Source organism: Pristis pectinata, chromosome 28 (genome assembly GCF_009764475.1).
Source record: "Pristis pectinata isolate sPriPec2 chromosome 28, sPriPec2.1.pri, whole genome shotgun sequence".
Classification (NCBI taxonomy): Eukaryota; Metazoa; Chordata; class Chondrichthyes; order Rhinopristiformes; family Pristidae; genus Pristis; species Pristis pectinata.
This window is the reverse complement of record NC_067432.1, coordinates 6,585,901-6,599,296: the sequence shown is the minus strand read 5'-3', so window position 1 is coordinate 6,599,296 and position 13,396 is coordinate 6,585,901. Positions and strand designations below refer to the sequence as shown.

The window sequence follows — 13,396 nt, the reverse complement described above, 5'->3', positions numbered from 1 at the left end:
ATAATCCAAGGCAGAACTCCACTCAGCTGAGGTTTATTTGAGATAAAGATGCAGTGAGGGGCTTATGCTGTGTCTGGGTGGTTCATGACGTCAGGTCGGATGAAATCCTTTAAACTTCCATCAGGGTCCACCTTCTGATGAAGGTTGGACTTATCCTGGGTGTGGGCAGGAGGGAAGGTTCATAGAGGAGAATTTCCACTGAGTTACTTTCATTATCCGGACCCGTAAATGACCCCCTGCCAACCTTACACTGTGGAGAAGGAGAAGCTGTGGAACTTCATGGCAACGGTATCGGAAATTTTCATCTGAGGTGGCCGGGAATAAAGAGACAAAAGCTGTTCTCCATGTTTTCATTTCTCGCAGCTACCATCGGGCAGGAGGTACAGAAGCCTGATGTCTCACACCACCAGGCTCAAGAACAGCTACTTCCCTTCAACCATTTAGTTCTTGAACCAACCTGCACAACACTAATCACTACAGTTTGGCAACACCGTGACCACTTTGATCACTTTCCACTAAAATGGACTGTTTTTTTTGTTCTAAGTGTGTTCTTTCTTGTAAAAATTGAGTATAATTTATGTTTAATTTATGTTTCCCTGTGAATGCTGCTTATCTGATGCTATGTGCCCATGATGCTGCTGCAAATAAGTTTTTCATTGCACCTGTGCACACATGAACCTGTGCATATGACAATAAACTCGACTTTGACTTTTTCTATAGCTACTTTCACATCCTGTCGTGCTTTGCATCCAATGATGTGCTTTTGCTGTGTGGCATGGCAGCCAATTTAAGTGCAGCAAGATCCCACAGGCCGCGACAGTGGCCAGTTCTGTTCGTAAAGTGCTGCCTGAAACTCCCTTTTGAAAGAGTGTCCCGGAATCCCAGGAGAAGTCCTGCCCCCTCAGTAACCAGCTGGAGTCATGTGACAGCAGGGAGCCCATCAAACACCTGACCCAGTGCACGCAGTAGGGGAGGGGATCTCTCTGGGTCACCTGGGAGTCGGGTGGCTGAGTGGGAAATGAGGCACAGTCAATGACTCCCTTTTGCATTCAATCGCTCTCCATTGTTGAACCAGCAGACGTGACCTCTGGTCTCCACACCTTGACCAGGAGCAGGGAGGTGTGGGTATAGCCTGTGCCTAGTCCAATCTAGCAAAGGAATGTTTTCGTATTTGAACCTTGCAGGATCTGGGTTCCCACACTCTCAGGTTCCCCGTCACATGGTGCTGACAGCTGTGTCCACTGTGCACTTTGTCTCTAAGCCCTGGGCAGAGATCCAGCCCGACTGCTTCTCCCAACAGCTGGTCTGAGATATCCAGCTCATCTCACAGTAGGAATTGAACATGCTCCGTAAGAAGATGCCATTCAGCTCTGTATTTCTGTGAGAAAAACTCAGACTCATACCGGACCCTGTCATTAACAACTTCCATTTCATAACCTCAGGGTGTCCTGGAGAGCCTGACAGCCAATGACGTTCCTCTTGAGGCACTGTCACCATGGCGATATGGGAAACACGGCACGTTTGCACACAGCCAGCTCCCTGTTTTCCCTTCTACCCCTCTTTCCCCATCTCCTGATTCTACTCCCACTTGTCCACACATCACAGAGAGGCCATTCATCCCTTTGAGTCTGTACTAGCTCCACGTAAAAACAATCCAGCTCGTCCCACACCCTTGTCCTCTCTCCTCAGCCCTGCAAATTCTTTCCTTTCAGAAACTTATCCGGCCTCCTGTTGAATGCAACAGTTGAATCTGCACCCGCGACTCTCCAAACCCCCAGCAGTGCATTCCACCCGCTGTGTGTAGAAGTGTCTCCTCCTGTGGCTTTTGACTCTTCTGCCAGTCACCTTCATGCTGTGTCCCCTGGTTCTTGACCCTCTCCACCAATGGGAACAGTTTGTCTCCATCCCCTCTTGGTACAGACATGAAAGTAAGTTGACACGGGCAGGGACAGTGTAAGAAAGTGGCTGGCGTAATCAGTTCAAATGGGTTAAATCGACAACATTAGTTATACGACTGTCCTGCTAAGTACCTCTGTCAGGTCTCCTCACAACCTCCTCTGTTCCAAGGGGAACAACCCCAGAATCTCAACCTTATCCACAGAACTGGAGTCCTCCAACCATGGAATCAGTTTAGTAAACTTCTGCTCTCACAAATTTCCTCAAGTGCGATTCCCAGAACGGAACACAATTCCCAGAACGGAACACAATTCTCCAACTGTGGCTAGACTCCTGTTTTATAAAGATTCATCCTGACTTCCTTACCCTTGTGTTCCAAAGCTCAGGGTCCCGAATGCTTTTTGTTTCAGCCATTGTCTCAAGACTGTCACTGTCAATGAACGATGCACAGACACCCACAGATCTCTGTTCCTGTACCTCTTTTGGGGATGTGCTCTCATTTCCATTGCTCCTTCTCATTTATCCCTTCAAGATGTGACACTTCACCTTTCTCAACACTTAATGTCATTTTCCACAATTTTGCCCACTCCACCAACCTATCTATATCCCTTTGAAGTCTACTACTATCCTCACAGTTCCTCTTCATCAGGCAACTGCACTACCCAAGACCAGCAAGAAATTGCAGAGAGTTGTGGACACATCATGGAAACCAGCCTCCCCTCCATGGACTTTGTCTACACTTCTCGCTGCCTCGGTAAAGCAGCCAACATAATCAAAGACCCCAGCCACCCCGGACATTCTCTCTTCTCCCCTCTCCTATCAGGCAGAAGATACAAAACCTTGAAAACACGTACCACCAGGCTCAAGGACAGCTTCTGTTCCACTGTTATAAGACTCTTGAACGGACCTCTTGTGTATTAAAGGTGAACTTTTGACCTCACAATCTACCTCGTCATGGCCCTTGCACCTTATTGTCTGCCTGCACTGCACTTTCTCTGTAACTGTAACACGATATTCTGCATTCTGTTATTGCTTTTCCCTTTGTACTACCTTGATGTACTTATGTATGAAATGATCTGTCTGGATAGCATGCCAAGAAAAGTTTTTCACCTTATCTTGGTACATGTGACAATAATAAACCAATTACCACACCTCCAACTTCTGTGCCTTCTATACATCTGAAAAGTGTCTCTGTGCATCAAAGTCCAAGTCACTCTACATTTGCCTTCCTCTCTGCCACTCTGAAAAATCTTTCTAGCTGAAACACCAATCTTGAGCCACTTTTCATTGAAAACTGTTTAATTAAGAACACTTCCAAGCTGAAAGAGTTTAAAAATGACCCCGGCCCGTGGCCTAACATTGGCTTTGTTTTGAGGTCTGCAAAAGACTTTGGCCCAGATTCCAACTCCCCGGACAGCCTGCAACTGTGTCCTGGGCTGCCATGATGTACATTGCCATGGAAACGATACTTACTTGTTCCAGTGGAATAACCAGGAAGGACCCCCCACCAGCAGACTCGGTCACAATGGCAAGGAACTTGGGGTTGATGGCACAGAAGTGGTTGTCATGGACGTTCTTGGTGATGGAGATGCCATCGAAGCAGTGCTCCCGACTAGCCGCCTTGCCGTAGACATTCCGGAACTTGGAGCTACGGTACTGTGGACGCCATGACATCTGGTGGAAGAGAAGCAGACCAGTTAACACCCGTGCCTGAGACCCAGACCACAGACAAGTCCTGACACCAGCAAATTCAGTCAGAGTACGGTGAAACTCTGATCATCCGGCACATTTGGGACTTTGGTGGTGCCAGACTGGCAGATTTTCTGGATACTACATCCTATTAATACACTAACGCAGTTTTGATTCACTCTTGGAGACACAGGAGACTGCAGATGCTGGAATCTGGAGCAAAACACAAAGTACTGGAGGAACTCAGCGGGTCAGGCAGCATCTGTGGAGGGAAATGGACAGTCGACAATTTGGGTCGAGACCGTTCACCTGGACATTTGATTCGCTTTTATGAGATATCACACTGTAGCATTAGAAATTTTCCTGTGAACTAGCTGAGATTGTGGGAAACAGAACCCTGGTGAATTTAAAAGAAACACAGGAATGGGGGCCCCAGTGAGCTTTAAAGGAATGTGGGAAGAGTTTAATAGGATTGTGGGAATGGGGTCTTGGTCAGTTTAGAGATGAAGAGGATGTTTCCATCAGTAGGCACAGCCTCAGAGTAAAGGGACGTCCCTTTAAAAGTGAGATGAGGAGGAATTTCTTCAGCCAGAGGGTGGTGAATCTGTGGAATTCGTTGCCACAGAGGGCAGTGGAGGCCAAGTCATTGGGTGTATTTAAGGCAGAGATTGATAGGTTCTTGGTTGGAAAGGGAGTTAAGAGTTACAGGGAGCAGGCAGGAGAATGGGGTTGAGAAAAAAAAATCAGCCATGATTGAATGATAGAGCAGTGTCTATGGGCCAAATGGTCTAATTCTGCTCCTATACCTTATGGTATGGTCTTAAGGTCCTTCTCAAAGGTGTTTGTGCTTTTGTGAAGCCCTCGCAGTCTCTCTCTTATGTCAAGAATGCTAAAGAAACCTGATTTCAAATCAGTGGTAACCAGGACTAGTTGCTCACTAAATCCAGGTCTCACATTGTTAATATCTTACACTGCTAATTAGCAAATATTCCTTGGAATAACAACACATCAGTAGGCTTCCCGGGTTCCCGAAAGTCACCCCGTGTACAGGAACTGCTTTCCTGTGCTCTGGTAAAACCTTAGAAGACCTGGATTGTAATTTCTTCAGCCAGAGGATGGTGAATCTGTGGAATTCATTGCCACGGAGGGCTGCGGAGGCCAAGTCACTGGGTGTATTTAAGGCAGAGACTGAGAGGTTCTTGATTGGTAAGGGGGTTAAGGGTTACGGGGAGAAGGCAGGAGAATGGGGTTGAGAAAAATATCAGCCATGATTGAATGGCAGAGTAGGCTCGTTGGGCCGAATGACCTAATTCTGTTTCAATATCTTATGGAGCGTGGGGATGGGACCCCCGATGAATTTAACAGGAGAAAGGGGATGAGGCCTGGTGGGTTTAAAGGAGACGTGGGAAACAGAACTGGCTAAACTGGATGCTGAATCATTGGAGGGATTGCAGAAAGATCAGATAGCGGATTATTGGAATTTTACTGTCCTACTGTTCCTTCTGGTGCCTTGCCATGTGTCTGACACGAGTCCAGGGACCACAGGATATCCAGCACCCTCCACTCCACTTGAGACGTTCCTTTTGCTGGGAAATGCTGGAGAAGTAACCAGTCATTCCCACACATGGTATGAATTCATCCAGCTCAGATTTTGTTCTCTCTGACAAGATCATCGCTGCATTCTTTTCAAACTTCACCAGAAACAACAGATCGACCAGATCCTACTCCATAAATCCTAGATTCTGACACCACCAGGAAAGGCCATTTGACCACTCGACGCAGGTTCTTTGAACCAGGGATCTAACTACATCCGGAATTCTCATGTAACCACCAAAAAATTTCTAAGAATACCAAGCAATCTCATAATTTTTTTTCAAAATGCAAAATAGATGTGAAAAGGCACTTTAGTTTATTTTTGTTTATACACAAGTTGTAGGCTGATAAACGGCAACATCCTCTTTGAAGATTTGGCACCTCATGTGATGGAGAGCACAGTCATTCTTTCAATTTATTTTTGCTGTTACGGCAACTGCTCTGCCCAGGACTGCAAGAAACTGCAGAGAGTTGTGGACACAGCCCAGCGCGTCATGGAAACCAGCCTCCCCTCCTTGGATTCTGTCTATACCTCTCACTGCCTTGCTGGAGCAGCCAGCATAATCAAAGACCCCACCCATCCAGGACATTCTCTCTTCTCTCCTCTCCCATCAGGTAGAAGATACAGGAACCTGAGGGCACGTACCACCGGGCTTAAGGACACCTTCTACCCCACAGTGATAAGACTATTGAATGGTTCCCTTATACGATGAAATGGACTCTGACCTCACAATCTACCTTGTTGTGACCTTGCACCTTATTGTCTACCTGCACTGCACTTTCTCTGTAGCTGTGACACTTTACTCTGTACTGTTATTGTTTTTACTTGTACTATCTCAATACACTCTGTACTAACTCAGTGTAACTGCACTGTGGAATGAATTGACCTTTACAATCAGTATGCAAGACAAGTTTGTCACTGTACCTCAGTACAAGTGACAATAATAAACCAATACCAATACCAAATACTGATGCTGCCTGACCTGCTGAGTTCCTCCAGTTTTTTATGTGTTGCTCCAGATTCCAGCATCTGCGGTCTCTTGTGTCTCCACTGTAATTTTCCTCTAGTGTGTAGGTGGGTGGTAGACTCTGAGGGCAGTTGACGGAAACATGGGGAGAATGAAACGGGATTAGTGGAGGTGCTCGATGGTCGATGTGGTCTCGTTGGGCTGCAGGGCTTGTTTCCTTGTAGTATTACTCCATGACTCTAATGAAGGCCTCAAAATATAGAACTGTAGTGTAAAATATTGGTATTTAAAAGAGTACAGAGATGACAGATAGTTTGGCAATTTATTTCAAGGTTTATGCATAGAATACTTGTGTGTAATGTACAGTAATGTGTTTGAGACATTTTCAAGCAACTGACAAGCCCTGATTCTCCGTGGATACCGGCTGTCTGAGTAGACCATACTGACGTTTTCCATTTCTATCTTTTCATAACCCTGCAAGGTTTTCTTTTCACATATTTGTCCAATTCCATTTTTTAAACTCTATTGAAACGGTTCCACTGCGCTTTCAGGCGGCACATTCCAGATCACTACTCAGAGTGAAAATCATTCTCCTCTGACTACTGCAGCCCCACAATAGCTCTCTTGTTACTTGGTTTTGTTTGAGCTCATAGAACATAGAAGATAGAACATTACAGCACAGTACAGGCCCTTCGGCCCACAATGTTGTGCCGACATTTTATCCTGCTCCAAGATCTATCTAACCCTTCCCTCCCACATAGCCCTCCAATTTTCTATCATTCATATGTCTATCTAAGAGTCTCTTAAATGTCCCTAATGTCTCTGCCCCCACAACCTCTGCAGGCAGTGTGTTCCAGGCACCCACCACTCTCTGTGTAAAAAACTTACCTCTGACATCCCCCTTATATCTTCCTTCAATCACCTTGAAATTATGTCCCCTCGTGTTAGCCTCACGAGACTAAATTTATCCCTTTTCCACAATCTACAGACTCTTAGAACCTAAAATTTGCCCATGAGATAGTATCTGCTATGTGTCTTCCCGCGGTGCAGATCTAAAAGGTATGTGGTACGTGTGGATTCAGCCCCTGGAGCCTGTTCTGCTATTCAGTGGTTCAGTGGGAATCATCTACAACCTCACCCCATGTACCCGTCTTTTCTCAAACCCTTGCATCAAAAACAGCTGTCAATCTCAGGTTTAAAATTTTGTTGGTGGTGTGGTGGACAGTGAAGAAGGTTGTCTAAAACTACAACAGGATTTAGATAAATTGGGAAAGTAGCAGATGGAATTTAACTCGGACAAGTGCAAAGGGATGCACTTTGGGAAGTTAAACCAAGGCAGCACTTGCACAGTGAATGTTAGGGACCTGGGGAGTGTTGTAGAACAGAGAGACCTAGGGATACAGGTGCGTAGTTCCTTGAAAGTGGTGACACAGGTAGACAGGGTGGTGAAGAAGGCATATGGCATGCTTGCCTTTATCGGACAGGGCATTGAGTACAAGAGTTGGGACGTCACATTACAGCTGTACCAGATGTTGGTGAGACCGTACCTGGAATATTGTGCGCAGTTCTGGTCGCCTAGCAACAGGAAGAATGTGGTTAAGCTAAAGGGAGTGCAGAAAAGATCCACAGGGACGTTGGTAGGTCTGGAGGGCTTAACAATTCCCATTAATAGCTTAAATACCCCAATTCCTCGATATCTCAAATACCCAATGCTTCTAAATTCTAGAGAACAGTTCGCCTGCTTGATGTCAACAGGCGCAGTAGTGCAGCGGTTAGCGTAAGGCTTTACAGCACCAGCGACCCGGGTTCAATTCCCGCCGCCCTCTGTAAGGAGATTGTACGTTCTCCCCGTGTCTGCGTGGGTTTCCTCCGGGTGCTCCGGTTTCCTCCCACATTCCAAAGACGTACAGGTTAGGAAGTTGTGGGCGTGCTACGTTGGCGCCGGAAGTGTGGCGACACTTGCGGGCTGCCCCCAGAACGTTCTACACAAAAGACGCGTTTCACAGTATGTTTCGATGTACATGTGACTAATAAAGATATCTTATCTTATCTCTTATTTTAACTCTTGGATCCAGATACCAGATGCCAGATACCGTCAGTACTGAGATCCCTCTAATATTGAGGTGGCCTTCTTCATGGGTGCAGTGTCCAGAAAGCAAAGGTGTGGTCTGACCAGGGCTAACTTCAGCTCATCTCTCCTGAATATGGATGGTTGCAGGAGCTGGTATCTTAAGCCAAAATACAGGGAGAATCTCCGATAGTGCAACATCAAAGCTGACACTGTTTTGTAGAGTCATCTGCCTTACTCATTAGGAGCATCTAAATCAGAACGTTGTGGGTCCTGACCCCACTTCAGAGAGATGAGCACATTGTTCGGCTCCCATTACACTACCTTGTTAAAGAGCAGAGAGGTTCTCCCCAGTCTCTTGGGCTTGGTCTTCCTTAATCAACACCACTAAAACAGACGGTGGTTGAATTTGGTCCATGATGGAATGTGTTAAACAATGCAGCTGAGTTTTGGAAGGTGAATACACCCCACAGTGCAAGCAACCAAAAACAACCTCCCACCCTGTTATCAGATTAACTGCGTCTCCCTCACATTGGAGAGGGTCCTCTATCACATGTGTACTGTGATAGCATCAAATCATTGCTGGGGATGGCCGCCACCAACGTCGCCTGGAAAGAGACAAAAACCCAAACTCAGAGCACTAATTGAGACACCAATTATAAACCACTAAAGCTGCTCCTAAACCTCTGTTACTGTTGAAATCCCACAAGAGATTCATAATTTATAAAAATCCCCAGACATCCACAGTATTAGAATCATCTGTATTTATCTCACAGTGCTGATTTCACTAAAGTGCATCCCTATTCTTACCACACTGGTAAACTAAGAAAGAATTGTATTCCTAAAGTGCTTTTCATAACCTTGGTCCCAAAGCATTTTTGAGACGTTAAAGGCTCTTATGAAGTGTAGACACTGTCGTAATGTAGGAAATGCGGGCAGTCCATCTGTGCACAGCAAGCTCCCACAAACAGCAATGATTTAATCTAATAATGGGGTGGAGTGTTGTCCTTGGCTGGTTGCACTGTTGCATCATGGACTGTACCCCTGAAATTTAGCTCTGTTGTTTAACACAGTCGATCCCAGTCTGTTCTAGTGGTGTTGGTTAAGGAAAACACGTTGGTCAAGAGACCAGGGAGAACCTCACTGCTCCTCTGAAAAGTAGTATCACAGGACGTGTACAATGTACAACTGAGCCTGAAAACTCCCGCCTCAAGGTTCAACAACAGCTTCTTCCCCACCACCATCAGTTCTTGAACCGACCTGAAAAACCTTAACACCTGATGTCAGTCATGGGTAAATTATTGGACGGTGTTCTGAGGGACAGAAGTATTTGGATAGACAGGGCCTGATTAGGGATAGTCAACATATATTTGCGAATGGCTCGATGGGACTAGGCAGAAAACCAGGTCGGTATGGACTAGATGGGCTGAAGGGCCTGCTTCTGTGCTGTAGTGCTCTATGACTCTATGACCACCTCGGATTATATTTCTTTTCCTCTCTCAACTTGCACTAGTGTTGTTATGTTTACTTTGTTGTTTAGTTTTCCACATATGTATGTACAATTTATGTTAATTTATGTTTGTCATGCTGCTGCAAAAGCTAATTTTCACATCAGTTACACCCTGTGTATGTATCCTCGTAACAATAAACTCGAACTTAAACCTGATGTGTAGAGTGGGCTTAGGAGATATAACCCGGAGTTGGATGTTCCCAATGAGACAGGCAGGAGTCTCCAGTAACGGAGCATTACAATGTCACTGAACTGGGTAATTAGAAGTAAGATTGAGTCAAGGCAATGGCATAACAAGCTGAAAAAACTCAATAGGTTACATATAGATGACTGTGAAACAGCATTCACTTGTGCAATATGACATCACCACGTTAGCAGAGGAGTAATCCATTTAAAGTGAGAGGAGGGAAGTTTAAAGGAGATGTGCGGGGCAAGTTTTTTACCCAGAGAGTGGTGGGTGCCTGGAACAGGCTGTCAGGGGTGGTGGTGGAGGCAGATACGACAGAGGCATTTAAGAGGATTTTAGATAGACACATGAATATGTAGAGAATGGAGGGAAGTGGATCATGTGCAGGCAGAAGGGATTTAGTTTATTTTGGCATCGTGTTCAGCGGAGACTCAGCGCAGTTGTAAGAAGTGTAAGATAAGATATCTTTATTAGTCACATGTACATTGAAACACACAGTGAAATGCATCTTTTGCGTAGAGTGTTCTGGGGGCAGCCCGCAAGTGTCACCACGCTTCCGGCACCAACATAGCATGCCCACAACTTCCTAACCCGTACGTCTTTGGAATGTGGGAGGAAACCGGAGCACTCGGAGGAAACCCACGCAGACATGGGGAGAACATACAAACTCCTTACAGACAGTGGCGGGAATTGAACTCGGGTCACTGGCGCTGCAACAGCACTATGCTAACCGCTACACTACCATGCCTGAGTCACAAAGTCGTCCAGCATAGAAACAGGTCCTTCGGCCCACTGAGTTCGTGGGCTGAAGGGCCTGTTCCTGTGCTGTACTGTTCTATGTTCTATAAGTCTGGGCTGAGCAGCTGAATGCAGATAATTACAATGACATTTGTTGAGGTGATTAACCAGAGATCTAACAGAGGTGTTTAAAGTGACTGAAAGATTTGATGGGATGGTTGGAAACTACTTCCTTTGGTCAAAAGCTGAGCACCAGTCAGTTCAGGGGCTTGACAGGAGGCAGAAGTGCAAGAAGTCTTCCAGTCTCTCCAGTGGTTGAGGCTGGGAGAGTGAGAGAGGGATGGGGGCAATCAAAAATGTCTAAACAGCTGCAGATTTTCAATAGGCAATTGTAATAAGTGTATTGTCCAGTCACAAAGTTGTACAGCACAGAACCAGGCCCTTTGGCCCACTGAGTTTGTGCTAACCATCAAGCACCCATTTACACTGACGGCACTTTATTCTCCCCACATTCCCATCAGCTTCCCCCCACCCCACCCACTCAGAACCTACCACTCGGTTATACACTAGGGGCGATTTACAGTGGCCAAACAGCATGTCTTTAGCATGTGAGAGGAAACAGGACCACCCAGAGGAAACCCATATGGTCACAGGGAGAACATGCAAACTTTACATGGACAACACCCGAGGTCAGGATTGAACCCATGTCGCTGGAGCTGTGAGACAGCAGCTCAACTAGCTGAGCGATTGTGCCATTCCATTGGGATGACTGACAAACCTCTGTAATAAGGTCACCAGGCGGTGGCATTGACTACCTGTGCTGTCCCTCTCAACAAACAATAGCAGTTTCAGTTACAACACAGCCTCCGTTATAATACAGTTTTGGTTAAAGTATTGTCTTTGTTATAGTGCAGCCTTGGTTACAGTACAGCATCAGTTACATTGCAACCTCGGTTACAGTACAGACTCAGCTACACAGCGTTCCGTTGTAATACAGCTGCCTCTCAAAGACATTAAAGCCTCTATACAGCACGACCTCGGCAAAATGTTACACACTCAATTATAGCGCTTTACAGCCTCAGTACAGCACAGTATTACGAAGAAGATAACAGTGTTGAGATCAAGAGCCAACCACTTACTGCAGATGTCAGAACTGCTCCTAACAATGTTGCCTTACCATGTACAGGAAGAAAAATGTTTTGCAGTAAAATAAAAACGTCCGTGAATGCAGCTCATCTGTGAAATGCTTTTCCTCTTTTGCACTCATGGCTTAAGAGGAATGTGAAGTTCCACTTGTCTGAAGATGACTTCATTCCTTGTGGGGTAAATTAAATCAGTCACGGCTAGTGGCAAATCCTCCCTGCAGTCTGGTTTCAGCACCCTAGCATTTGCTTTCATTGGGTGCAATGCTGTAAAGACCTGACAGTGGGCCGAACTGACTGGTACCAGGGTCAAGGATATCACTGACGAGCTGCAGAGAGCACCCTGAAAAGGGAGGTGGAGAGACAGGGGATTTGTGGTTCACATGGATACCAATGACATAGGTAGAAGGTCTGAGATCCGGCAAGGAGATTTTAGGAAGTTACACCAGTGCCTCGCTTAGCAACTCAGGATGTGTTCCCAAGAAATGAGAGTGGATTCAGCCTCAAAAGGATTATTAAGACACTGCACACAGGCCATCCCTGGGTTACAAACACCCAACTTATGGACAGTACATACATACAAATGAGCAGGCTAAGACTTTATTCCCTGGAGCAAAGGGGACTGAGTGACCTTATAGAGGTGTATAAAATCATGAGGGGCATAGATAGGGTGAATGCACCCTATGTATTTTCCCAGGGAACGGGAATCAAAAATTAGAGGGCACAGGTTTAAGGTGAGAGGGGAAAGATTTAAAAGGGACCTGAGGGGCAGATGGTAGTGGGTATATGGAACGAGCTGCCAGAGGAAGTGGTTGAGGCAGGTACAATAACAACATTTAAAAGACATTTGGATAAGTACACGGATAGGAAAGGTTTAGAGGGATGTGGGCCAAACGTGGGCAAATGGGATTAGCTTAGGTGGACACCTTGATCGGAATGGACAAGTTGGGCCGAAGGGCCTATTTATCTGCTGTATTACCCTATGACCCCAGAACTCTATCCCAGGCCCTCAGAACTGGCCAGAAGGGATAACCGTTATTATTAATGTTGCCAGTTACAGTGTCTTATCTGAGACACAAGAGGATCTGCAGATACTGGAATCTGGAGCAACACCCACAAAATGCTGGAGGAACTCAGCAGGTCAGGCAGCATCTATGGAGGGAAATAAACAGTCGGCGTTTCAGGTCCCGATGAAGGGTCTCAACCCGAAACGTCGACTGCTCATTTCCCTCCATGGATGCTGCCTGACCTGCTGAGTTCCTCCAGCACTTTGTGTGTGTTGCTGAGGGAATGCTGCAAGGTCAGAGGTGCTGCTGTTTGCTGAGGTCCTCTATAACCTCCCAAGTGGACATAAAAGATCTCGAAGGCATTATTTTGGAGAAGTGCAGCATTCTTCTTGCTGCCAAAGTTTACTTGTAAACAACATCACTAAAAATAAATTGAGGCAGGAAGTTGTCCATCTCTCTGCCTCTCCAGCTACCTCCTTCCTTAAACTGCTCCGTAAAACTCCCTTAGTGTCCAAGGTTTTTGTCATTTCTCCATTTCTGCGGCTTGGAGCCAGGTTTTGCCGGGTTCCTTGAGATGTTTTATGGGAATGAAAGATGT

At 46.0% G+C, this 13,396-nt stretch overlaps 1 protein-coding gene across 2 annotated transcripts in view; it reads right to left on the bottom strand.

Annotated features, from left to right (window-relative positions):
- The window catches only part of coro2ba (coronin, actin binding protein, 2Ba), a 159,038-nt gene that overhangs the window by 52,559 nt on the left and 93,083 nt on the right, over positions 1-13,396 (bottom strand). The window contains exons 2-3 of one of the 2 annotated variants that reach the window (XM_052040328.1): positions 6,162-6,267; positions 3,370-3,570 (exon numbers count right to left, since the gene is read on the bottom strand). In XM_052040328.1, coding sequence (XP_051896288.1) covers positions 3,370-3,570 — 201 coding nt within the window. In that variant the 5' untranslated portion in view covers positions 6,162-6,267. The remainder of the gene's footprint in view (positions 1-3,369; positions 3,571-6,161; positions 6,268-13,396) is intronic. The other variant, XM_052040327.1, reaches the window with a different exon arrangement.